Source organism: Trachypithecus francoisi, unplaced genomic scaffold (assembly GCF_009764315.1).
Source record: "Trachypithecus francoisi isolate TF-2019V2 unplaced genomic scaffold, Tfra_2.0 Lachesis_group1, whole genome shotgun sequence".
Lineage (NCBI taxonomy): Eukaryota > Metazoa > Chordata > Mammalia > Primates > Cercopithecidae > Trachypithecus > Trachypithecus francoisi.
The window spans coordinates 108,978,849-109,003,779 of NW_022681454.1; the positions used below are offsets into that span (position 1 = coordinate 108,978,849).

General features: G+C 40.2%; 1 protein-coding gene across 7 annotated transcripts in view; it reads left to right on the forward strand.

The window, feature by feature from the left end:
* Nucleotides 1–24,931, forward strand: part of ALPK1 (alpha kinase 1) — a 140,780-nt gene that overhangs the window by 70,548 nt on the left and 45,301 nt on the right. For 5 of the 7 annotated variants that reach the window (XM_033215019.1, XM_033215022.1, XM_033215023.1 and 2 more), the window contains 2 exons: nt 5,077–5,297; nt 9,764–9,918. In XM_033215019.1, coding sequence (XP_033070910.1) covers nt 5,177–5,297; nt 9,764–9,918 — 276 coding nt within the window. In that variant the 5' untranslated portion in view covers nt 5,077–5,176. Of the gene's footprint in view, nt 1–5,076; nt 5,298–9,763; nt 9,919–24,931 lie in introns of those variants that run through there. The other 2 variants (XM_033215025.1, XM_033215024.1) reach the window with 2 other exon arrangements.

The following is a 24,931-nucleotide window of genomic DNA, read 5'->3' on the forward strand; positions in this document are numbered from 1 at the left end:
TTTAATTTTATTTTAATTGACAGATTAAATTATATACATTTATGGTCATACATTGTAGAATGGTTAAATCAAACTAATTAACATTATCTCATATACCATTATTTGTGGTGAGAACACTTAAAATCTACTCTCTTATATAATATATTGTTTTTAACTATCATCACCATGACATCCCATAGATCTCTTGAACTTTTTCCTCTTGTCTAACTGAAATTTTGTATCCTTTGACCAACATCTCCCTAATTTCCCCATCCCACAGTCTCTGGTAACCACCACTCTACTCTCTGCTTCTATGAGTTCAACAAAAGGCTACTTTCTACCTTAAGGGAATGATAGAGCACTAAGAAAACATAAGCCTTTAGACAAAAGCATGATGTGCTACTAAAATTATATTATAATGCAGTTTTATTTCTTTGTGTATGAGCTCTTCCTATTTCTTTGTTACACCTCTCTTTCTAGATGAAGTTCTACAAAAGAATGCTGGGAAAGAGAACCCCCTTTTTGCTTTAATTTTGGACTTGAAGAAAAATGAGTCTAAACCACCAAATGTATATTTTAATCTCAATGCTAACCTCCCATTTTAGCCAATATCTCCCTCTCTCAAGGAATGATGGGAATGGGATATCATTGCTTCAGGGCCTCTTGTTCACTGTAGTCCACTAATTAGCTCTTTTATTAGCTCACTGCAGTACTCAGAAGGAATGAACATATGCTTCTGTACTCTTTGCAATAGCAGTATGAGGATAAAATTCTGAGCAGCCTTTACTGCTTAGTTCTTTTCCTAAGTAGGCAGGCCAATCGCCAGCTTGTGGCATAAAACATTGTGACTTATAGACATTTGAGTTAAAAGAGACATTGGAAACCTTTTAGTTCAACACCCAATCCATGCAGAAATACTTTTTTGAAGTATCCTAAACAGAAAAGAGATTAAACCTGTACAAGTATACCTCGAAGAAATTGTGGATTTAGTTCCAACCCTCTACACAGAAGCAAGTATCACAATAAAGTGAGTCACACAAAGCCAGGTGCAGTGGTGCATACCTGTAATCCTACTTGGGAGGCTGAGGCGGGAGTATCACTTGAGCGTAGGAGTTTGAGTCTGACTTGGACAACATAGTGAGACCCATTTCTAAAAAAAATCTTTAAATTAAAAAAAAAAATGAGTTACATGAATGTTTTCATTTCCCAGTGCATAATATTAATGAAAGTTATGTTTATGCTGTACTATAGTCTAGTAAGTGTACAATCATATTATGTCTAAAAAAGTACCCAACTTAATTAAGAAATACTTTATTGCTAAAAAATGCTAATGATTATCTGAGCCTTCAGCAAGTCCTAATCATTCTGCTGGTAGAGGGTTTTGCCTCGATGCTGATGGCTGCTAACTGATCAGTGTGATGGTTGCTGAAGGCTGGAGTGACTGTGGCAATTTCTTAAATTAAGACAACAATGAAGTTTGCTACATGGATTGAGTCATCCTTTTCCTAAAGATTTTTCTGTAGCATGTGATGCTGTCTGATAGCATTCACCCATGGTAGAACTCCTTTCAAAACTGCAGTCGATCCTCTCAAATCCTGCTGCTGCTTTACCAACTAAGTTTATGTAATATTCTACATGCCTTGTTGCCATTTCAACAATGTTCACAGCATCTTTACCAGGAGTAGATTTCATCTTAAGAAACCACCTTCTTTGCCCATATATAAGAAGCAACGTCCCATTCATTCAAGTTTTATCATGAGATTGCAGCAATTCAGTCATATCTTAGGCTTTGCTAATTCTAGTTCTCTTGCTATTTCCACCACATCTGCAGCTACTTCCATCACTGAAGTCTTGAACACCCCAAAGTTATCTATGAGGGTTGGACTCAGTTTCTCCTGAATTCCTGTTAATGTGGATATTTTGCCCCCCCCCCCCCCATGAATGATGAATGTTCTTAATGGTATCTGGAATGGTGAATCCTTTTCAGAAGAATTTGCTTTGCCCAGATCCATCAAATAAATTACTATAAAAGATATAAACTGTAATCGCTATAAGCTATAGCCTTATGAAATGAATTTCTTATAGGACTTAAAAGCTGAAATTACTTCTGGACCCATGGGCTGCAGAATGAATGTTGTATTAGCAGGCATAAGAACGACATTAATCTTGTACATCTCAATCAGAGCTCTTGAGTGACCAGGTACACTGTCAATGAGCAGTAATATTTTGAAGAAAATTTTTTTTCTGGGAGGTAGGTCTCAACAGGGAACTTAAAATATTCAGTAAACCATGTTGTGAACAGATATGCTGTCATCAGGCTCAGTTGTCCCACTTACAGAGCACAGGCAAAGTAGGTTTACTATAATTTTTAAGGGCCTTAGGATTTTCAGAGCAGTAAATGAATACTGGCTTCAATGTAAAGCCACCAGCTGCATTAGCCTCTAACAAGAGAGTCACCCTGTCCTTTGGAGCTTTGAAGCCAGGCATTAACTCCTTCCCTCTAGATAAGAAAGTCCTAGATGGTATCTTCTTCCACTACAAGGCTGTTTTGTCACCATTGAAAATCTGTTGTTTAGTGTAGCCACCTTCGTCGGTGATCCTTTTCTTTTTTTGAGACAGAGCCTTGCTGGAGTGTGGTGGTGCAGTCACAGTCACTCCAGCCTTGATCTCCCGGCCTCAAGGAATCCTCCTACCTCAGCCTCCTGAGTAACTAGGACCACAGGTGTGCACCACCACACCTAGCTAATTTTTTATTTTTTGTAGCGACAGAGTCTCCCTCTGTTGCCCAGGCTGGGCATCAATTATCTTAACTGGCTTTTCTATATAATTTGCTGCAGCTTCTACATCAGCACTTGCTGCTTCATCTTGCACTTTTATGTTATGGAGATGGCTTTTTTCCTTAAATCTCATGAACTAACCTCTTCTAGCTTCCAACTTTTCTTCTGCAGCTTCCTCACCTCTCTCAGTCTTCATAGAATTGAAGAGAGTTAGGGCCTTGTTCTAGATTAGGGTTTGGCTTAAGGGAGTGTTGTGACTGGTTTAATCCTCTATCCATTAAAATTTTATCCATACCAGCCATAAGGCTGTTTCACTTCTTACCACTTATGTGTTCTCTGGAGCAGCACTTTTCCTTTTCTTCATGAAATTTTTTTTTTTTTTTTTTGCATTCACAACTTGGCTATTTGTCACAAGAGGCCTATCTTTTCGCCTATCTTGACTTTCAATATGCCTTTCTCTCTCAGTTCAACATTTCTAGCTTTTGATTTTAAATGTAAGATGTGTGACTCTTCCTTTCACTTGAACACATAGAGGCCGCTGTAGGGTAATTAAGTGACCTAATTTAAATATTTGTGTGTCTCAGGGAATAGGGAGGCCTGAGGAGAGGGAAAGAGATGGAGCAATGAGTGGTCAGTGGAGCAGTCAGAAGACACACAACATTTACAGATTAACTTTGCTGGCTCCCAGACAGTTTGTGGTGTCCCAAAATAATTACAATAGTAACATCAAAGATCACTGATCACAGATCACCATAACAGATATAATAATAATGAAAAACTTTGAAACATTCCAAGAATTACCAAAAAGTGACACAGAGACACCAACAGTTAGACTTGCTCTTAGTGACTAATTCTTCAGTATCTCACTTAAGTGAATGCCCTTTCAAGTAACACAAATTTTGTATTTGAGCACTCTGCTTGTGTTCTTCATCAACAAATACATCAGGATTTTAAAAGAAACAAGCCTGTAATAACCTCAAGTTTTGTTTTGGCAGTTCTAGCTCTGTAACGTATGTGTGTAATGTATGTGTGTGTGTGTGTGTTTAAACACAAAGTATACCAGGATAACGAAGTATACCTGCCAAGTTAGTATGAAAAACACAAAATTTAGATTACACAGTTAGCTCAGCTTTCATTTTCTGCTCCTGTTAAGTCATAGAATAGAAAATCAGAGAGAAAAAAAGGCTTTCTTGCTAGTTCAAATTCAAAGCCAACTTCTTAAAGTTAGTTAAGAAACCATTGGCTAGTAGAGCACATTTAATCCCAACACCAACACAACAATTCACTGCTTTAATATTTTCAGTGATTACTTCATTGCATGCGTAAGCTCAGAGACAGAATAACTAGAGCCATCCATATGTCTGTTACTTTCTTCCCTTTCAGACTCTCTTACTTTTGGTAATAAAATTCTACATGCCCTCCGGAAGTGTCTAAACCTGACAGCAGCTCCAATGTCTATTCTGGCAATGTCTAAGAGAGAATAACTTCCCGTCTTTTGTTTACAATATAATACTTTAACAAAAGAAAGATAGACAAAAAGATTCGTTAATTGAATAATGTGTTTCTATGTATTTTTCAGGCATTGTTTTTGTACTGTTAGTAAGTTATTTCATTCTTGAAATTACCTGGACAGCAGTAGCTCATTAATCACACTAATATTTACATAAGAAATCTCTCAACTGTATATAGGTTAAATGACAATGTAAAGTAGATCCATATGACAGATCCATCCATTTGATAGATTTAGGAAATTGGGTTTTCTGGGATATCAGTCCTCTATTTTACTTGGTAATGTTCTTGGCAGTGAAGAGCTTTAAATTTGGCATTTGTCATTGCCTATCTTGGCCCAAATTATATCATGCTAAATATTATGAAGAATACTGCACAGGGGAAATCAGCAGTGGGTTATTACCGTGTACTAGTGCCTGATATTAAAACTGTTAGCCAGATGCTTCCTGTGGACTTTTAGAGAGCAGAGAGTGTGGTGCCACTGAACTCCAGAGGCACTGATGTGAAGTATGCAGAAGATAAATAAATCATTCAGTATATTCATTTCATTTGGCCCATGTGATTCCACTGACATCACTGTGGATAGATAACCGGGGTCTGTACCAGGCCCCTCGCGCTTCTGCACTCTGAGGCCTTCGAGGTGCTGCCCATCTAGCCAGGCCCTGAAGTAATTTCACACACTCCTCTAATGAAGTCCTTGGGGGCTGTCATGTATTTTCCTGCGTTTGCCCTATTATCCCTCCCTGCTTGAGTCTTACAGATAATTGATGATACTTCAGTTAATCATCTTTCCCTCTCTTTTGTTCACCAGGTACTTCGGCCTTCAAGGGGCTCCTTTATTGAGAATCAATGTCTTCTCCTAGGTAATTGATCACCCTAGACCCAGGGACACCCAATTCATCGTAATCATCATGAATAATCAAAAAGCGGTAGCCGCGCTACTGCAAGAGTGCAAGCAAGTGCTGGACCAGCTCTTGTTGGAAGCGCCAGATGTGTCGGAAGAGGACAAGAGCGAGGACCAGTGCTGCAGAGGTGAGGTTCTGATGGGAGGCACCAGGGGTGAGCCAGCAGGTTCACTCTCCTCTCCCCTGCCTGAACGACACGTTCTCATCTCTGCCCTATTTTTCTTCTCTTGGCAGATGACCACCGAGAGATGAGTGGATTTCTAGGGCATGAATGGGACATGGGCTGCGGGCGGACGGGCAGGGGAGGAAGCCCACTTTGTTGCAGTGAATTGCTGTCAGTTCTAATTTTAGGCTTCAGTAAACATGAGGCTACAAGAAACAGTTTAGTTCAAGAAGAACAAAGGATCCAAGTTGGCTGGTGCACGTAAATTTCAATTATTAAAAAATTGAAGCAATTTCTGAATGGTGACACATACTTTTTTTCAAACTAGGATTTTTTGCCTCATCAGTTTCCATAGACTTCTAGGGTTTCCATAAATATGTCATCTCACCAGTCCAACCTCACTTTTTTGATCACCAATACACCCCTCATGATATATTCTCATGCCATTTGTAAAATAAATTCTCTCATCTCGATAAAACTGATTGCATCATTATCAGGGTTTAAGAATTTGGCTTTTTGCTCATTTTAGTGTTTGTGCCATTCAGAGTATTAGATAAGTCATTGTTCGGGAAGTTTCCATTACAAAGTCTAGAACGTTAAAGCAATTCTTATTTCTTCTTTAACCAATTTTTGAGGGGCAACCTTCTTTTTTTTTTTTTTTTGGATTTCTTTTTAGCATTTCAATAAATTTGCCTCCACTTCCATAAGTACTGTCCTTTTTACATGCTTTTAATATTTTTCTCAGTATTTTTAGCACTTTGCTATTCCTCACAGAAACAAGATTCCTAAATAAAATGCACACTCCTTGTTTTTTGCTGTTGCTCATTATGTAACGGGAAAATGTTCTGGGAGAGTCTTTTCTCCTGAGTTCTTGTACCTAGGCACATACATTTTTACGAGGGGACTATGGAAGTCTTAATTATTTGTAACCTGTCATTTGTCCTCTTTTCAAGATAAAAATCCCCTACACCCAGTCATTTCACAACCTCAGTTTCTGTGATACACCAATGTGTGACTTTGCTTCCTAGCTTCTTGGGCCTGTCAGCCTGAGATCACTCTCACAGATGTCAGCCTTTGTCAGGGAATGGCAGGTACTTGGCACCTATATAATATGCTCTATGGCTGGCCCTAGTTCTCCCCAGGGGCGGTGTGTTGTGTGCTGTTGTTTCCACTAAAGTTTTTCTCTCCCTTTTACTACACCACATCCTTTGTCTCCTCCACCCAAATTCCTTTAAGCTTTGTGTTCTCTCTGGTGAAGACTCTGAGCTCCCAATTGAGTAGCATTTTCTTTTCTTTTTCTTCCCGAGTGCCACAGAATAGGAGACGTAATCAGTTTAGTTCCAGATAAGGCAAATCACGGCTGTAAAATCACTAAATTAGACATGGCCCTTCAGGTAAGCTGCTTGGGGAAGTAAGTGATCAGAGAGGCAGAGGAAGCCACTGCTGGGTCTGGGGCTGACTGGCTGGCGCTGGTTGAATCCAATAAACCGACCGGGAAGGACGCCTCCTAAGCGGAGCCATTGGCAGCTGTAGCATCAGCCCAGCCCAAAGGCGGCGCTGCGCGTCCCTCCCGAGCCCACCATGCGGATGGAGTGCAGTCTGCACCGGATCCCTTCCCTCAGCAGGTGGCTGCGGAGCGGCTCGAGCAGGCGGGTCGTACCGCCACCGACGTCGTCACCGCATGTACTCCCAGAGAAAGGCATTAGTACAGGGTCACTTATGACAGCGGGGCGAGCCAGCAGACCCTGCAACACAAACACTGAGGTTTTTCTTCTTCTCCCTCCTCCTCTCGACCCCATCATTTTCCCTCAGAAATCGTCCTTGTCAGCGTGGGTGACTACCCCAGCAACTTCCCCAGAGATGCAGAAGGAACTGAAATCCAGAGATACATTTTAAAAACATAATTTAGAGGCATATTTTATTTCAGGGTGCCCCACAGGACATTCTAACGTGAAGATGTGGAAGAGGCAAAAATGAGTTCGTTGTAAAGAACAGACTTTTCCATTACCATGAAGAAATTTGAAAATATTAACACTATTCAGTCCAAAGTATGATAAAATTCTGTGAACCCAGAAATCACATTCCGTTGTCATATGACTGCTCATATTGACTCAGTGTTCAAATAATTTAAATAATTTATTAGCTAAACTGGGACACTTCTGAGAGTGAAAAGGAGCATTGTTAATAAGGACCCTAGGACCACACAGGACGGTCCTAAGTAAACAGGACTAAGGGGTCCTCCTGTCTGTGACTGTTTAGAAATGCTCTTGAATAAATGTTCTCTACAACTATACGGAAAACAGTTTCAGAAGTTGAAATTATGTCGGTGGCTGTAAGAGGGTCAGAATGTGGCCACATAAGTCCCTAATCCTGTAGGTCTGCTTTCAAGGGGGAGCATCACACAGTAGATGCTCAGTAGTCCTGCACTGCTCAATGGTGATAAGGGGTGATAATTTCAGTGTGATTCCTGTAAGCCGTCCTTGGTAATCAGTGTGAATCATTCATTGGTATGGCCCATGTGATATCCCCTCAATGCCAAACAGTCCTTCCCCACCAGAAAACTTCCTTACATTTGCCCAGTTGGTGGCTAAATGGCTCATAAAAAGGGATCACAGACCAAGTTAGATTTTCTCTCTCCTTTTTTCTGTTGTTCTTTCTGTCGTATCTCTTTTGCTCTATTTAAAATGTTTCACATAGACATTAGATGAACCATGTCTTTTTTTACAGATGACATAAAAATATTTTCAAAGGGCCCGTTAGAAGATGAACCTTGTCTTTTAATCATACTGGTCTTTCACCCATCATGGTGTGACTTATAAAAATGATGAGACATGATGCTTGTCTTCAGGGAGCTAGCAGTCCAGTGAGAGGCAGAAGTAGTTGCAGAGTAGTGGGATGACGGCTGAAAAGAACCTGCTCCCTAGGGTTTGGAAGTGCTCAGAGCGGGCACTCAATTTCACTGTGAGGTCATGGTGGATTGAGGAGAAGTGGCAATGTTTGCATCGAGTGCTGAAGCCAATGGACCTGAATTTGGTCACAAGGCACCGAAGGAAGGCAGTCCAAACAGCCAGAACAGGATCTGTCAAACCACTGAAGACTTTTATTCAGGGCAATGGACTGGTCCATCTTGTTTTTAGAAAAATGAGGATCAACAATGTGCAATAGGAACTGGATGGAGCAAGATTCAGGTGAGAATTACTGCCAAGGAAGAGGAGGCAATGGATTTTAGGAACCACAGCATTTGACAACTAATTAGGTTTGGGGAAGAAGAGAGAACACAAAGTGTAGACTGACTCCTGGGTTTCGAATTTGGGGAACTTAATAAATGGTGGTACCAGACATTAAAATAGAGATTTATAAGGGAAAGTAGATTTAGAAAAAGGTGATGAGTTCAGTTTTGGATGTTGAGCATGAGAGGCTTGTAAGACAAGTACCTAGAGATTTATAGCTGGCAGTCATATATACAGGTCCTTTATTTATATGGCAGTCATATATACAGGTCCTTTATTTATATGGCAGTCACATATACAGTCATATATACATAATCCTTTTTTCAGAACCCTGGCATCACATGTGTACTTCAGAATTCAGAATTTTTCTAGTGTTAGGAGGGTCTTCCAGTGCATGTACTATATATTACATTCATACTTCAGTAGCAGGTGGAGTGCAGTCAAACACAAAAAGTTTTGCAGCAAAACGTTTGATCAATCTCACTGAGTCCTTAACTAGGACTATAAATAACCTCTAGTCAATTCAAGTCTGTTTCGGGTGCCAAACTTAAGAAAAATTTCCAGTTGCCAAAGCTGCTTGGGTTTCCGAAGTTTGTATCAGAGATTATGGACCGCTATAAGTAGATTTGGTGCCCATTAAGATATTCAATATATCTACTAATGTGAATCAGGGCCATTTCACAATTAATTTATACCATTTCAAATCTCATTTGTGTTTTTTGTGGTTATTGTCTGTATTTAAATGTATCCATATCGAAGGGATGAGAAAGTGAAGTCTTAGAGAAGCAAAAAGAAGTTGTACAAATTAACACTGCATCACCCACCTGCCACAAGCCCAAAAGGCCATTCCATTTCAGTCCCTTTCTCATTTTACAGGGAAAATAATATTTCCTTCATTCCTTTCTCTGACTCTTCATGCAGAGATAGTCACTAAAGTGCTTTACTTCCTGCTAAAAACCTTTCTTAATGCCTGACTACCCCAATTTACCTGTAGGGCAAAGTAGGCCAGGGCCACCCCTGACAGATAGCTCCTCACTGTTGTTCTTTGAGTCAGAACCAACAACTTAGACCAGCCAGCAAGAGGCAGGGAAAAGGTTTCTCTCTTTTTTTTTTTTTGCCACTGAGGTGCTTCATCATAATATTGGTAGCTCAGCCTTTTCTTTGACTGCAATTTCCTTACCTGAACTCTGACCTTTTCAGCTTCACTCCCCAGCGAGTTAAGGACCCTGATCCAGGAGGCAAAGGAAATGAAGTGGCCCTTCGTACCTGAAAAGTGGCAGTACAAACAAGCCGTGGGCCCAGAGGACAAAACAAACCTGAAGGATGTGATTGGCGCCAGGTTGCAGCAGTTACTGGTAGGAAGAGCCACACCACCTGTTCCTCTGATATCCCCAAGTGAGGCATTTAGACTCTAAGTGGTCTAATAGATTAAATTTCTTTGAAGCACAAGACAGCCCCCTACCCTTATGGTCAGCTCTGCCAGATTGACTAATGTGGGGGAAATAGCTGTTTGAAAAGCATTGCTTGCCCATAAGATCTTGTGTTGTAAAGCCAAATCCAGTAAAAGTGAAGAGTGGTCAGTGGGTCTAACATGAACCCTGTCGTCTTGAAATATTTACATATCCTTGGTGGGCCAAAGAAGCAGATTTGATTTCACCATTCCTCACAGCATTTTAATTTTGAAATGCTACTTTCTAAAAGTTGGGTAGCTTAAGAAAATAAATGTGCCCTTGTTTCATCAGTGTGACTTGCTGTCTAAGCTATTGAAGTCTGGCATATTCCTTCCCTGAGGCCCACCTAGGGTTCTGTTGACTTTCTTATATCCTCAAGATTGAGGCTGTTCAGGAAGTATCAAGTCAAAGTCATTGACATGCTTATTTCTCAACTCATTATTGGAAATTAATTGAACTGGTACCTCTACGCCAGATAGGAGAGAGCCTGAGGAGTAGCACAGGAACTCAGACTGCAGCTCGGGATTCAGGCTGTGGTTCTGGGGATGACACAGGGAGAACCATTTTCCTCTTTGATAGCATTGCTTTTTACCCACATTCTCTCAGATGATTGCCAAGGAAGAAAGTTTGCTAGTTTATCTTTTCTCAAATAAAAAATTTATTTGTCTGGAGATCAGGCATTAGAAGCATGATAATATCCTAAAATTTTTACTTTATTGGTTTACATAAGATTGTATTTTTGAGTCATCCCAAAATAAATATATAGACATTGTCTTTGCCCATTCAAGCAAAAATCTAAGAAAGATCCCCTGATCTGTAGACACATTAGATACACAAGAGCATCTTTAGAGACCTAATAGAAACGTAAAACCCCACCTCTCTCATCCTCCGAAAAAACAAACAAAACAGGTTAAGCAGACTGGGAATTGCAAGCAAAGGAAAGTCAATACTTAAGGAGAACACAATGGTGAGCCAAGCGTTTTAAATAAATGTGGTCAGTATTAGTGGAAAAGTAGAATAAAATAGTAACTATAACTTAACTATCATTTTAGAGTTTATAAAGTGCTTGCATATGCATCATCTCATTTAATTCTCGATAGCCTGAGAGTGATTCAGATGCTCTTGGATTTACGATGGAGTTGCCCCCAATAAATCCATCGTAAGTTGGAAATATAATAAGTCAAACATATTATACATTAAAAATGCATTTATTAAACCTAACCTACTAAACAGCATAGCTTTGCTTAGCCTACCTTAAGCAAGCTCAGAACACTTACATTAGTGCACAGTTGGGAAAAATCGTCTAATATAAAGCCTATTTTGTAATAAAGTATTGAATATTTTGTGTAATTTAGTGAATACTGTGCTGCAAGTGAAAAACAGAATGATTGTAGTCTACTAAATGTATATTGCTTTCACACCATCGTAAAGTAACAAAATCACAAGTTGAACCATTGTAAATTGGGGATCTCCTGTATTACCATTATCATCCCTCTTTTACGAAATAGGAAATTAAGGTGCAGAGAGATTAATTTGCCCAGGGGAACAGACCAGTAAGTGGTGAAATTGTGACTTACAGCCTTCTCCTTCATCCAACTCCAGCTCTCCGTCAGGAAGCACCAAGTGAAGAGCTTGAAAACATAGGTAGAAGCCATGAGGTTTGCTTATTGTATCTGAAGTAAGCTGTAGGCCGTCCAGTAACACTTTCTGCATTGATGATGGAAATGTTCTACAACTGTGCTGTTCAATACGGTAGCCGCTAGCCACAGATGACTCTCAAGCACTTAAATTTGTGGTGAACGAAACCAAAGAACTGTATTTTTTATTTTAGCTATTTTTTACTCATTTCTATGTAAATAGTCACGTGTGGTCAGGGCTGCCATTTTATTGGACAGTGCAGCTCTAAAGCAGTGGCTACGAGTGTGAGACCTCCCAACAATAGATTAGCATCACCTGAAAACTGGTCAGAAATTCAAATTCTTGGGCTCAAATCAAAAACCCTTACTGAATCAAACACCCTGGGAGTGAGAGTCCAACAATCAGCATTAGACAAGCCCTCCAGATGATTCTGATGCTAAAGTTTGAGAGCCACTGCTGGCAGGGAAGAGTAGAGTGGCGAGCAAGGGGGAAAGGCAGACAGCATGAACGAGGATATAGTGGAGAGGGGCAAGGTAAGGAGTAAGGAGAATCCAGTGAGAAGGCTGTAGGAGACCAGCCCAATAAAAAAAATCTCTTTTTCATCAATTCTGGGAACTGTTGTTTAGACTGGAGCCCTCCTGCAAAGGCTGATGGTCATTTTTTTGCTTGGAGATCCCTTGTGGAATTAGCCTAGTGGCATAAAAGAACTTTACAAACCTTCCAAGGAAGGCAAGAGCAAAATGGCCTCGCAAGAGGGAGTGACTCCTGCTTTGACCTTTGGGCTTAGCAGGTTTCTCTGACTTTTGAACATAGGCTGAGTGCTGGAGATGTGGCACATCACTATATCTGAGGTTTTACTCCCCTCATTCCATCCTGCAATCACCAGATCCCCGAGCCCTGCCTTCAAAGCTGGTAGTGATATTAGCTTACAAACTGAAAATGATGTTTTTAAACATCATTTAAAAACGTCAGTCCCGCTGCGTTGGGGGTTTACTGTGAGTTGGGAGAGAAGCTGCTCATAGTTGGTAGACTGTTTTAAGAGCCCACTTATGATACCTCCTGCTATGCCTCTCTGTACTACACAAATTTCACCACTGGAGAAATAGAAGCACAGAGAATTTAAGAAGTTTGAGCCCAGCTCACAAGGTCACTCGGTGGCAGCTCTAAGGGGCACTGTCTATTAGGCCTTCTTTAGTCTCTAATGTATTTAATCTGACAGGTTTTTGAACTCTGAGCATCATTTTCTTTAGCCTGTCCAGCAAGCTATAAATTAAGCAACCACACCTCCTAATGACTTTTAGGATGTTCTCCTATTGTGCCGGACTCCACGTGCACAATTGCTAAACCACTCTATTTTGTAAATACAGAGAACCATAGCACCCTGTGAGTCAGGCGCTCCTAAAATCTATTTTTAATATCTTAGATTATTAAAAATAGTTTGAATGAATTCCATGATTTGTTTTTGTTTCACTGTATCCCAATCAGGTTGATTTCAATATTAGAGTTTATCAGAGCTGGATGGTCATATTTTCATAACTGATTAATTGTGAAATTCCATTCTCACATAAAAAATAGTTAAAGATTACTGAGTTTGTCTTTTCATGTTTTCTCTCTTATTATAGTTTATTCCTAAATATAAACTTTCTGTGATTTTTTTTACCTTGAAATGAATTCTTCCCATAAAATGTTTCCCCTGTTTTTCAAATTAGCATTGTACTCAGAGCATAACCACTGTGTCTTTAATTCCACAAATAACAGATCGAAGTTGAGCACAGAATGCTTAAGAAAAAGGCAAGTCACAAACAACTGTTTTCCACAGTTCATGAGTTGGTAAAATTAAGAGTCATTTATAGTGTTATTCTCTTGGGCTGAATTTAACCAAGAAAAATGATACATGTTTTGTGTTTTGCTTTCTGGTCTCCACTGTGTTCCCATTTCCTCCCTCCCCACTGCTCTCCTCCCCTCCTCCCTGACTCTCCAATCCCTTTTCCTTTGGTGTGTGGCCACAGACAGAAATTTATGGCAGGGGCCAACCTCCTTTACACTCCACACAAAGCTTGCTGACTTGAGAGAGTTTGTCCGCGCTCTCCCAGAAAAAACACCTGCAGTAGGCTCCCCGAGAAACGTGAAGAGATGGGAGATTAATGTGGCTGTAATAGCTGGGCAGTGTTTTTGGTATTATGCCCTCTCCCTAGGTAGATGGGTCTTTTCCGAGATGATACCAATTATTTATTGCTGAAACATCTGTTGATAACTGCAGCTGCCCTTGTAAAACAAAGCATATCACGGGGTCACAGGCTACGGGGACCTAAAATCCTACCTCATGCTAGTTTCAGTCTATTCAGCAATACCCTCAAGTCCATGGGTTACCATCATCTTTAATGTCTCATCATGCCGTAGAAAATACTTTGTAAACACCGAGCTGCCCTGCCCTATAAGCTTTGAAGTATTATTTCATCTTCATCGGTAATTTATATTCCAGGGCCATTGTACTGTGGGAAAGAGAGGGGGAACCTTTTTTGTTTTCCATTTAATTGTATATCGCCTGACACTTTGACCTGTATTATTAGTATTAGTCAGAAAAAGGATTTTCTCCCTCTCTTATTTAAAAATAAAATTTCAAGGGAAAGTAAGCACTCCTTCAGCTCTTTTCACTCAAAACAATGTTTACACTCTGAGAGGGAAAGATGAAAAGCATGAGCAACTTTTTTCAAGTGTCGGAGAAGGGCATTTCAGTCTGTGAAAGAGAACAGTAAGGCCCTTATAAATATCATTCAGCAAAACCTTTGATGGATTTTTCAAAAAGTATTGAAGGCATTTAGCGTTAGCTTCTGTTTAGCTCAGCTTTGGGCCATGGCGGTGGAGTGCTAGCTAGGAAAACCCAGAGAATGCTAACTTGCTGCTGAGGTGCCGGGGAAGGACTCAACGTGGATGACACCTTGGGAATTTTTCTTTCTGTAGTTTTTACTCTTCTAAACAACAACAAAAAATGTCTAGTGAATTAAAAGAAACTATGAAAGTAAACCTTTCAAAACGTAGAATAAAGGGTGTGTTTGGATTTGCAAGTGGGAACAGATTGGGCTGCAAGGCCAAGAGCTGTGTGATAGCCCTGAGTTTGGACACTCCCTGCACAGGTTTGGGGGTCCTGATGGTGAAGGAAGACTGGCCTATGTCTGTGGAGGGAGGGGCCTGCTGTCAGTCAGCCCTGGATTTACTCTGGTGCCCACTCACGGAGATACGAGATGATTTTTGTAGGTTGGCACTAAAAGCGCAGTCTGAGGACATGAAGCAGGCTCAGAAGGAGGATATCCTTTTTTCCATGTTCTTTTCAACTCTACAACCATGAAAAATGGGTAATCTGATAGCCCTGATGTTGTAAATATTTTTGGAAAGTATCTGTGGTGCCTTTAGAGATTTGAAGAGACACCATAATAATAATAATAACAAAAATAAAAATAAATGTTTAGTTGTTTCCTTATGCTATTTTATGGAAAACCCTTGTGGATGAATAAAGTTTGATCAGTTTAGTCCCAAGAATTTTTTTAACTTTTGTTTTAAGTTCAGGGCTACACGTGCAGGTTTGTTACATAGGTAAACTTGTGTCACAGGGGTTTGTTGTACAGAGTATTTTATCACCCAGGTACTAAGCCTAGTACCCATTAGTTATTTTTCCTGATCCTCTCTCTGCTCCCATCATCCACCTTCCGACAGACCCCAGTGTGTGTTGTTCCCTTCTAAGTGTCCATGAGCTCTCATCATTTAGCTCCCACTTAGAGTGAGAACATTTGGTATTTGGTTTTCTGTTCCTGTGTTACTTTGCTAAGGACAATGGCCTCCAGCTCCAACTGTGTTCCTGCAAAAAACATGCTCTCATTCTTTTTTATGGCTGCATGGTCAGAATATTTTTTCTAATATGTCTTTTCGTATTATCTTGGTGCCTTTGACTTGTTGATATTTTTATTAGTGAACTACTTAAGATGTTAGAGGGGTGAGATTTAAAACATAAATAAACATGAATAAATACAATCATTGCAAGATTGCAGAAAATGCTTTAAAAATGCCTAGTGTGATTAACTTGTGAGCTCAGAGGATGGAGGAGAAACTTTAGCCAAAGAAACCAAAGTATGAATTTATTAAGAAATGAAATATCAAGTTAAAGAAAGTTTGGAAGTAATAAAATTCCCTCCATGAATAAGCTCTTGGTTAAAAGATTTCCTTAAAACTAATTTTAAAACATTTATTCCGGGTGCCGGTTTTTATATTAGTAATAGAGGATTCAAAAGCAGTAACAGGTGCTGTTTGGATTATGATTCTTTCAGCATTTTTCATCTTACTTGCTTTGGGGCTTTCATAGCAGAAATCCTTTTCATCAGGATGCAAAAAAAAAAGAAAAAAGAAAAAAACACCACAAAGTGAAGATAAACTCTGCATTCATTCATTCAACAAACTTTAGTGGGTGTCAGCATGTGCCAGACATTTGATAGAACACTGAGAGAAGTGCAGAAGAAAGAGAAGACCCAGTTCATGTCCTGGAAAACTACAAGAACGAAGAGAGAGGGCAACCCTTGTCAAAGTCTGGCTTATTGGAATGGTTCTTCCCATGCATTGACCTCCTAATATGCGGCAGTTGCTCAATCTATGTTCTTTCAGCTATGACGACAACCCTTAAAGAGAATTGCCTTAATTCCCTTTTCACAGTTAAGAAAATTAATGCTCAGAGAAGTGGTTTTTCAAAGTCACAATTTGAACTCCCCATCTCTCTATGGACAGCTCTGTTCTTTCCATTCAAGGGCACACGAGGAGCGCCATGCAGGCTTCTTGTTTTGTTTTGTTTTAAGACAGAGTCTCGCTCTCTTGCCCAGGGTGGAGTGCAGTGGCGTGATCTCAGCTCACTGCAGCCTCCACCTCCTGGATTCAAGCAGTTCTCCTGTGTCAGCCTCCTGAGTAGCTGGGACTACAGGCACGCACCACCACGCCCGACCATTTTTTGTATTTTCAGTAGAGACAAGGTTTCACCATGTTGGCCAGGATGGTCTTGATCTCCTCACCTCATGATCCGCCCACCTCAGCCTCCCAAAGTGCTGGGATTACAGGCATGAGTCACCACGCCCAGCCTGTGCTGGCTTTTAAGATGTTGAGATACCAGTGGTTGGTCACAGCGGTGGCCAGGGGCCTGATTGCTCCTACTCTTGCCCTGACTAATTCAGGAACCTCTGGATCTTGCCATGATCTGAAAATGAAAGTTTGTCTCAGAAAGAACCTTGCTCCAGCCAAATGTCTGGTGTCTCTGAGGCTGCAACAATTGTATTCTGTTTAGGTCCCGTAGATAAGATAGCAGATCAGAAGAATGGAGTATGAGGAAGGGAGCTAAGCTACTTATCAAAGGCACAAGAGCATGTGGTGACCTGTCGGACAGACAGGGTGAGTGGGCACTGAGTATAAGATTTCAGTCTCGTGACTTGCAGGGCAGTGATGCCTTTGCCTGAGACAGCACGGGAGGGGAAGCTGGCATGTGCTTCCTGGATGTCTCACAGACATCTGAAACTCATGGCCCTTCTCTTCCCTGCTTTCAAATAAGGTCCCCTTTCAGGGTCCAGTAGCATAAGCTGGGAACTTCAAGGTCATTCTTGTCACCTTCCTCTCCCTTGACTGACATATCCACTCCATCACCAAGCTTAGCAGGTCTTATTTTCTAAATCTCTCCTCAATTCCCCTCCACCCCATCACTACTCCTGTTGCAGCTGCAGCTATATCTCACCTGGGCTCCTGCCACTGCTTCCTGAAAAGCCTCCCACATCCGCCCCCCTTCACTCCTCCACATCTCTTCTCCATGCACAGAGGTGTTTGTGCAAACTACACCTGTCACCCCAATATGCCTAGGAATGCAAAACTCTGAAATGAAGCCCACAGGCCCAGCCAGGCACAGCCCTTCCCTTGGCTGCCCCTGCTGCACCATCTCCATCTCATGGCCTCCTTTCAGTCCACACTCTTACCGGGATTCTTCCATGCACATAGCTGCTCTCCATTCCCAAGACATTCTTCCCTCCCTCCTTTGCCTGATTAATTTCTGTTTATCTCTCCCTTCTCAGCTCATGTCTCAGTTCTTCAGGGAAGCCTGCCCTGATCTCTGGGACTAAATCAAAATTCTCCAGTATAGGCTTGGCTATGAGGTACCACCTTTTCAAAGTTGTGGTTTACATTTGTTTGTGGGGTTTCTTTTATTCCTGTCTCTCTCTTCTGCTAGCTACAAGCTCCATGAGGACCAGGCCTTATCTGTGTTCACCATTATATCGCTGACATTTAAAATGCATACTTTCAATGGATGTAAGTATGTAAGCCTGTGTCTCTATAGAACAAAAGGCAAAATAAACCCCAGTCCACAGGAAAAAGCAGAATTTGTTCAATGGAATATTTCAACAAAAATGTTTCTAAAAGGAAAAGAATAGGCTCTAGTATCTACTAAGCTATTTTATTCTTAAACATAACTAGATAAAAAAGATTGGGAAAAACATATCACTCTTCCCACTTCATCAGTTTGTGGTACACAGTACAGTCAAGAGCCCACTCAATTATTCCATTTGGATGTCCTAGATATCTCAAGTTCAATAGGTCCAAAACTGAACTCATCATCTCTCAACTTCTCCCTCCACTAACCAAACTTTATCTGCCCCCAGTGATCACCATATTGGTAAATGGCACTATAAACCCCCAGTTCCCCAAATCAAGACCTTGGCTTTATCTTCCCCCCAACCCTCATATCTCATTTGTTACCAAATCCTAATAATTTTCCTCTGAGATGTCTCTCAAATATATCTTCCTTTCCCTAATCCTACTGTAACTATTCTGGTTCAGAGCATATCATCTCTTTCTTGGAATATTATTATTATTAGGTTAGTGAAAATGTAATTGTGGTTCTTGCAATTAAAAGTAATTTCATTTATTTGAGACAGAGTATGTCTCTGTTGCCCAGGCTGCAGCACAGTGCAGTGGTACAATTTTGGCTCACTGCAACCTCTGTTTCCCAGGCTCAAGCCAACCTCCCACTTCAGCCTCCCAAGTAGCTGGGACTACAAGTGTATGTCACCATGCCTGGCTAATTTTTTTATTTTTGTAGAGATGAGTTTCCCAGAACCATGTTTCCCGGGCTGGTCTCAAACTCCTGAGCTCAAGTGATCCACCTGCCTAGGCCTCCAAAGTACTGGGATTGCAGGCGTGAACCACTACACCTGGCCCTCTTTCCTAAATTATATCCAACTCCTCTCCCTAACTCCAGTCACAGTCCCTGTATCTGTCAGAACAGGAAGGTCATGCTGCAGACAGATTTAAAAACAAACAAACAAACACTCAGGGGCTGAAAGCAAAGAAGGTTTATTCTGTCCTCTTGCTACGTGTCCATCTGAGATCAGTGGGAGGCTCTGCTTTATGTCAGTCTCCTCAGGAGCCCAGATTGATGAGACACCTAACATCTAGGATATGGCTGGTTGTCATTGCAGGGGGAAGCAGAAATAAGGAATTGCACACTGGGTTTTAAATGCAATTAATCCAACAGATGTGACCATTGGTCAAGAGAAGCCATGTGGTCACACTTCTTTTTAAGAAGTCAGAGAAATACAATCCCACCATGTGCCCAGAAGGAGAAGACCCAGAAATATATTGGCAGAGAGTCTGCCATGGCCTGCTAGCTTCTCTCCACAATGCAACCGAAGCATCTTTCCAAAAAGCAGGCTGGCATTCCTTCATACTTAAATTTGGTGCAGGGGGTGGGTGGGGAGGGGAGGTGAGGGGAAGTTGGGAAAAATCTCAACTAATTAAAAGAAAATAAAACAAAAACAAGACAACCATGTAGATCTTACAGAAGTACCTAATACTAATCCTCAACAAGAAAATCTTCTAAATAAATTTGGGTGAACATTTTCATCAAGGTGGTGAGAATACTAGTTACTTTTGTTCTTTATACTTCTTTGATTCTTTACAACAAACATTGCTTACCATTATAGTAAAGGAAGGGAAGAGAGAGAGAGAAAGAAGAAGGATTGTTAAACAGTTGTCCTTAAATCTAGACAAGGTCAAATGTTCAAAAACTTCTCACCACTTTTCTAAGAGCAAGTACAAATACTGAAGTGCACACATCTTAACAATGGGGAGGCTAAAGTCATTAATTGACTCAAGCACTGCATCTTTTCACTGAGTAAAGTAAGAATTTAAAATGCAATGTTATTCTTTCCAAACCTTTTCTTTTCCCATTTGGTGGCCTGCTATAAGCTGAGTATCATTATCCTTCTGTTATATTTTTTAGATCATTTTAGCCTGGTGTGCATACACACATACATGTGTGAAATATATATACTGTGTATATAATTGGTATTGAGTACAAGTTATTTCTCCATCAAATGATAGAACATCAAAGCTGGAGAGAAATTCAGAGGTCCTCTATTTCAAGCCCGTTGTTGGGTAGGTGGGGAAACTGAAATCTAGAGAGAATGAGAAGAGGCTCACCAAGTACACGGCCAGTTCATGGAAATGATGGGATCACCAGAGCCAGGTTTCCTACTCCTAAATGTGGTGTTTTCTCCCTGAATCTACATGACTGCCTGGCTAGGCAGGCTGTCGTAGGGCTGGGGCAGCCTTGTCCTTGTTGTACTTCTTTTCTCTCTGCTGCCCCATAACCTGCCCCTCTGCCTCTTTCTGTTCATGTGATTTGACTATTTTATTCTGAGCAGAATTAATTAAAACCAAAATTGTATAATTTTCAATAATCAACATTTAAAACTTGAATTTCTTTTGCTGAACATTATAGTTCTTGTTTTGAAAAGAAGCCAGATAAAAGGTTTAGATGCTTCAAAAATATATTTTATTTAATAAGTGAAAATTAGTTGCCAAGAGAATGGAGCTTTGGAGGAAAATATTAGCCCCAAGGCCTATGTATTTTCAGACTTTAAGGTAGAGTCTGATTAAAATCACCAAGGATTTAAACCCTGCTCTAAAACTCTGCCAAAAACTGCCCTTTTAATATAGTACTTTCAAGTTTCAATGAAAGATAAATTAAAATGGTGGCTTGTCCTTAAAATTCTACCAAGAAACTTTGGTTGCCACAGAATCAGGCATGCAAGTTATCCCTTTGATGAGGCTAAATCTATGGCATGAATTTCATGTCTCCCCATAATGAGGCCTGAAGACTGAGCCAAGTCCTGGAGTAGTTGATTTGACTAAGACAAGTGGGCTGAGCAACCCAGCTCAAAATGCTAGCAGAAAATGAACAGGTTCAAGTGTTGGGCAGATGAAAGAAAGTGATGATCTTCAGAAAATAAATCCTAGGGATGTGTTCATTCTTTCTGGCAGCAAATAAGAGAAACATCACCTCCCAAATCTTGTATGTTAAGTAAATGAGGAGCTGAAATAATATTATCTCCATATATCTGACAGTGTTTATATGAGGTTGAACCATATGAAAGTGTCACCTTTGTATGCAACAAACGTCAAACACCAGCAATTTCATACTTTTCAATGTGATATATTCTTCACAGCATATAATCTTGATGACAGCCCTGCAAAGTGAAATTTGTTATACTAATCTTACAGATAAGATGATTGGCTCAGAGAGCTTGAGAGATATTTCCAAGCCATGTCACCAAGTATACTTCAGCAGGGATATGCCCTGGATTTCCTTCTCCCACCCTTTCATCATGTGTAATCACCTGCCTGCTTCATGAAACAAGATTATCTCACTCACAAGGGCAAAACCCAAGCCTTTTTAAGCTCAACAAATTCATAGATTTTGAATCAGTACTTTCTTTTATTGGACATATTCGTACAGCACAAAAGAAGTTTACTATTATCCCATGAATCTATTCATTTGAATCAATTGTCTTTTTTTTTTTTTTTTTTTTGAGACGGAGTCTCGCTCTATCGCCCAGTCTGGAGTGCAGTGGCCGGATCTCAGCTCACTGCAAGCTGCGCCTCCCGGGTTTACGCCATTCTCCCGCCTCAGCCTCCCGAGTAGCTGGGACCACAGGCGCCCGCCACCTCGCCCAGCTAGTTTTTTGTATTTTTTAGTAGAGACGGGGTTTCACCGTGTTAGCCAGGATGGTCTCGATCTCCTGACCTCGTGATCCGCCTGTCTCGGCCTCCCAAAGTGCTGGGATTACAGGCTTGAGCCACCGCGCCCGGCCTCAATTGTCTTTAAAACATTTTTATTGCTCATCTCATCAGCAAAAACTTTTACATAAGCACCACATTATACATTTATTTATTTAATGATATGCATGTACTGTGCATTACTATGTATATAGATTTCAGTAAAATAGAAATTTAAGAAGAATGAGACAAAGATTAAATGAATACTTTAAAATAAATTTTAAAGTGCAATATTGGCATGAGAACTTTTTTGTTCATGTTAAGATTGTAACATACTGTGTTCAGTTTTAAAAATCTTGAATTAGTCCTCTGCGTTGAAGATGTAGCTAGTACAGTTTATTTTAATATTTGGTTTTAATGACTGTCACAGTTGAAAATTTATGTGTCAAAGATGTGTAGATCCAAATAGAAATGGTCAGCTATGATTACAAATTCACATCACTCACATTTCAATCCATCTACCAATTATGAGACATCATTTGTTGAAATGCTGCTAGCAAATTTCTGCGTTCCCTAATGTCAATTGCATGTTTCTGTAAGTTAATCAGAGGATACTTTTTTTAACAAAGGATGCCAAAAGTCCATTCAAACTCTTCATTTGGAACATTTTTTTAAACGGGTTAAAATTTTCTTAGTTGTCATGTTTCTTTAGGAAAGAAAGAAAAAAAATTCCCATTTGTGTGTTTTAAAATATGTTATATTTTTAGTAGCTAAATCACAATGAAGAAAATACTTCCAACCCTCATTATTTGAAAGATATTTTTCAGAATACCTGTTGCATAGCGTACTGTGGTCAGCCACTTGTCATCACAGAACAGGCTGACACAAAAACCTTTCATAAAAGAAAAATGTCTAAGCTCCATATTTGGCCATTCTCTAAGGAACTTTGCCTGGAGGTTTTTGTAGTATTTCCCCCTCTCATTATGAATTATTCCAAAGTATCTATGATTTGTGATACTAGAAACTATAAACCTACTTACCAACTATATAAACTGCAGTACAGTTGTACCGTGAAACCGTCCAACAAGAGAGTTTCGGTCATCAGCTCTTCCAGGATGAAGCATGATCATGTGCCATCTGTGCTGAGTAACTATCAAACATAACAGAGGAAGGTGCTTATGTCAATTCACTTTTTAAAATGTTAGTGAAGCTTAATTTCTTTCTCATTGATAAATTTAAATGGAAACTTTTAGAATTTTCTTTGTATTTTGAGATCTCAGAAACTGATTTCACAATCTCACCCTCAATCCACTGTCAAAATAATACGTTATTATTTATTGAGCATCTACTAAGTGCTAGGCACCTTACATGTACTCCTCTATAATCTTCTCAGTCATCTATGTGGTGCTGTTATTTTTATTTTTTTTTTCTTCTTTTGGAGACAGAGTCTCACTCTGTTGTCCAGGCCGGAGTGCAGTGGCATGATCTCAGATCACTGCAACCTCCATTTCCTGTGTTCAAGCAATTCTTGTACCTCAGCCTCCCAAGTAGCTGGAACCACATGTGTGTGCCACCACACCCCGCTATTTTTTTGTATTTTAAGAGAGGTGGGTCATCACCATGTTGCCCAGGCTGGTCTCGAACTCCTCAGCTCAGACAACCCTCCTTCCTTGACTTCTCAAATTGCTAGGATTATAGGCGTGAGCCACAGTGCCAGGCCCTGTGGCATTGTTATCTTTACTTTATAGATGTGAATGTTAACGTCTAAAGGTTAAGTAACATGCAAAATCACATAGTGCCTCGGCGCAGCTGAAATCCCTTTTCTTTGCCTTTTCCCACAGCATCTCCCTCTAGTAACAGATTTCACTAGCTTCTTCGTAAAAGTAGTCTCAGTACTGGCTTCTTTTCCACATATGTGTGTAATCGGTCACATTTTGAAAATATTCTCAGCTCAATGCTGGAGCTTTTTATGTATATTCTCTATGTGAAGACCACAGGCGAAATATATTCCTTTCATGGCTGTTGAAAACCTCCTATCACACTAGGCATGAATTATTAGGTTGGTGCAAAGGTAATTGCAGTTTTTGCTATTGCTTTTAAATGGCAAAAAACTGCAGTTACTTTTGCACCAACCAATATTTCCATGGGCACTGTATGTGAAATTGAGACCTCTGTGTCTTCTGGAGTCACTGTCAAGTAGAGCTTTAAAAGGGCTTAGAGGCCAGACCCCTAACCTGTCTCAGTAGCTCTCCTATTATATTGCTTTGGTCACAGAATTATAACAACTTCCCTTCACTCTTTGTCTAAGGCCATACCTTTGCCTAATATGCTTAAAATGCACATAATTTATATCTGTTTATGACTTAAATGACTTATGCTAGAGATTCCAAATACTGGTCAACAGGATGAATGAATTAGAACTATGCGGGACATGTATGCATTAACTGGGGTGGAGTGGGGAGCAGCTTCTTAAAACATATATATTCCTAGGTCTTACTACCTCGAGATTCTGATTTAGTGGATCTTTATTTAGATCCACGAATCTGTATTGATAAAGCATCACTGTTGATGCGATTGAGCACAGTCAGATGGTATATACATAATTTAATATTGGAGAGTAATAAAGTCTATGATGACAAAGCAGAGTCAAGAGATAGTGAGTGACTATAGATACTCTTAATATGATTGTAGAGGAATGGTTAGGGAAGACTTTTTTGAATAGGTGACTGGAGCCCAGATCTGAATGAGGGAGCCATGCAGATAGCTGAGGGCACAGCATTGCAGAGGGAAGGAGCAACAAATACAAAGACTTGTTGGAGGATGAGCAAAGAGGCTGGAGAATGGTGAGAAGTGATGAAAATAAGAGTAAACAGGTCAATGAAGTATTAAGAGACAATATCATATAGGATCTTATTGGCCATGATAACAGATTTAAATTTTAAAATTTTTTTAAGAGACAGCCTCTTGCTCTGTTGCCCAGGCTAGAGCACAGTGGTGTGATCATAGCTCACTGTAACCTCAAATTCCTGTGTTCAAGTGATCCTCCCACCTCAGCCTCCAGAATAGCTGGGACTACAGGCAAGCACCACCAAGCCTGGCTAATTTTAAAAATACATATTTTTGTAAAGACGGAGTCTCCCTATGTTGCCCAGGCTGCTCTCAAGCTCCTGGGCTCAAGTGATCCTCCTGCCTCAGCTTCCCAAAG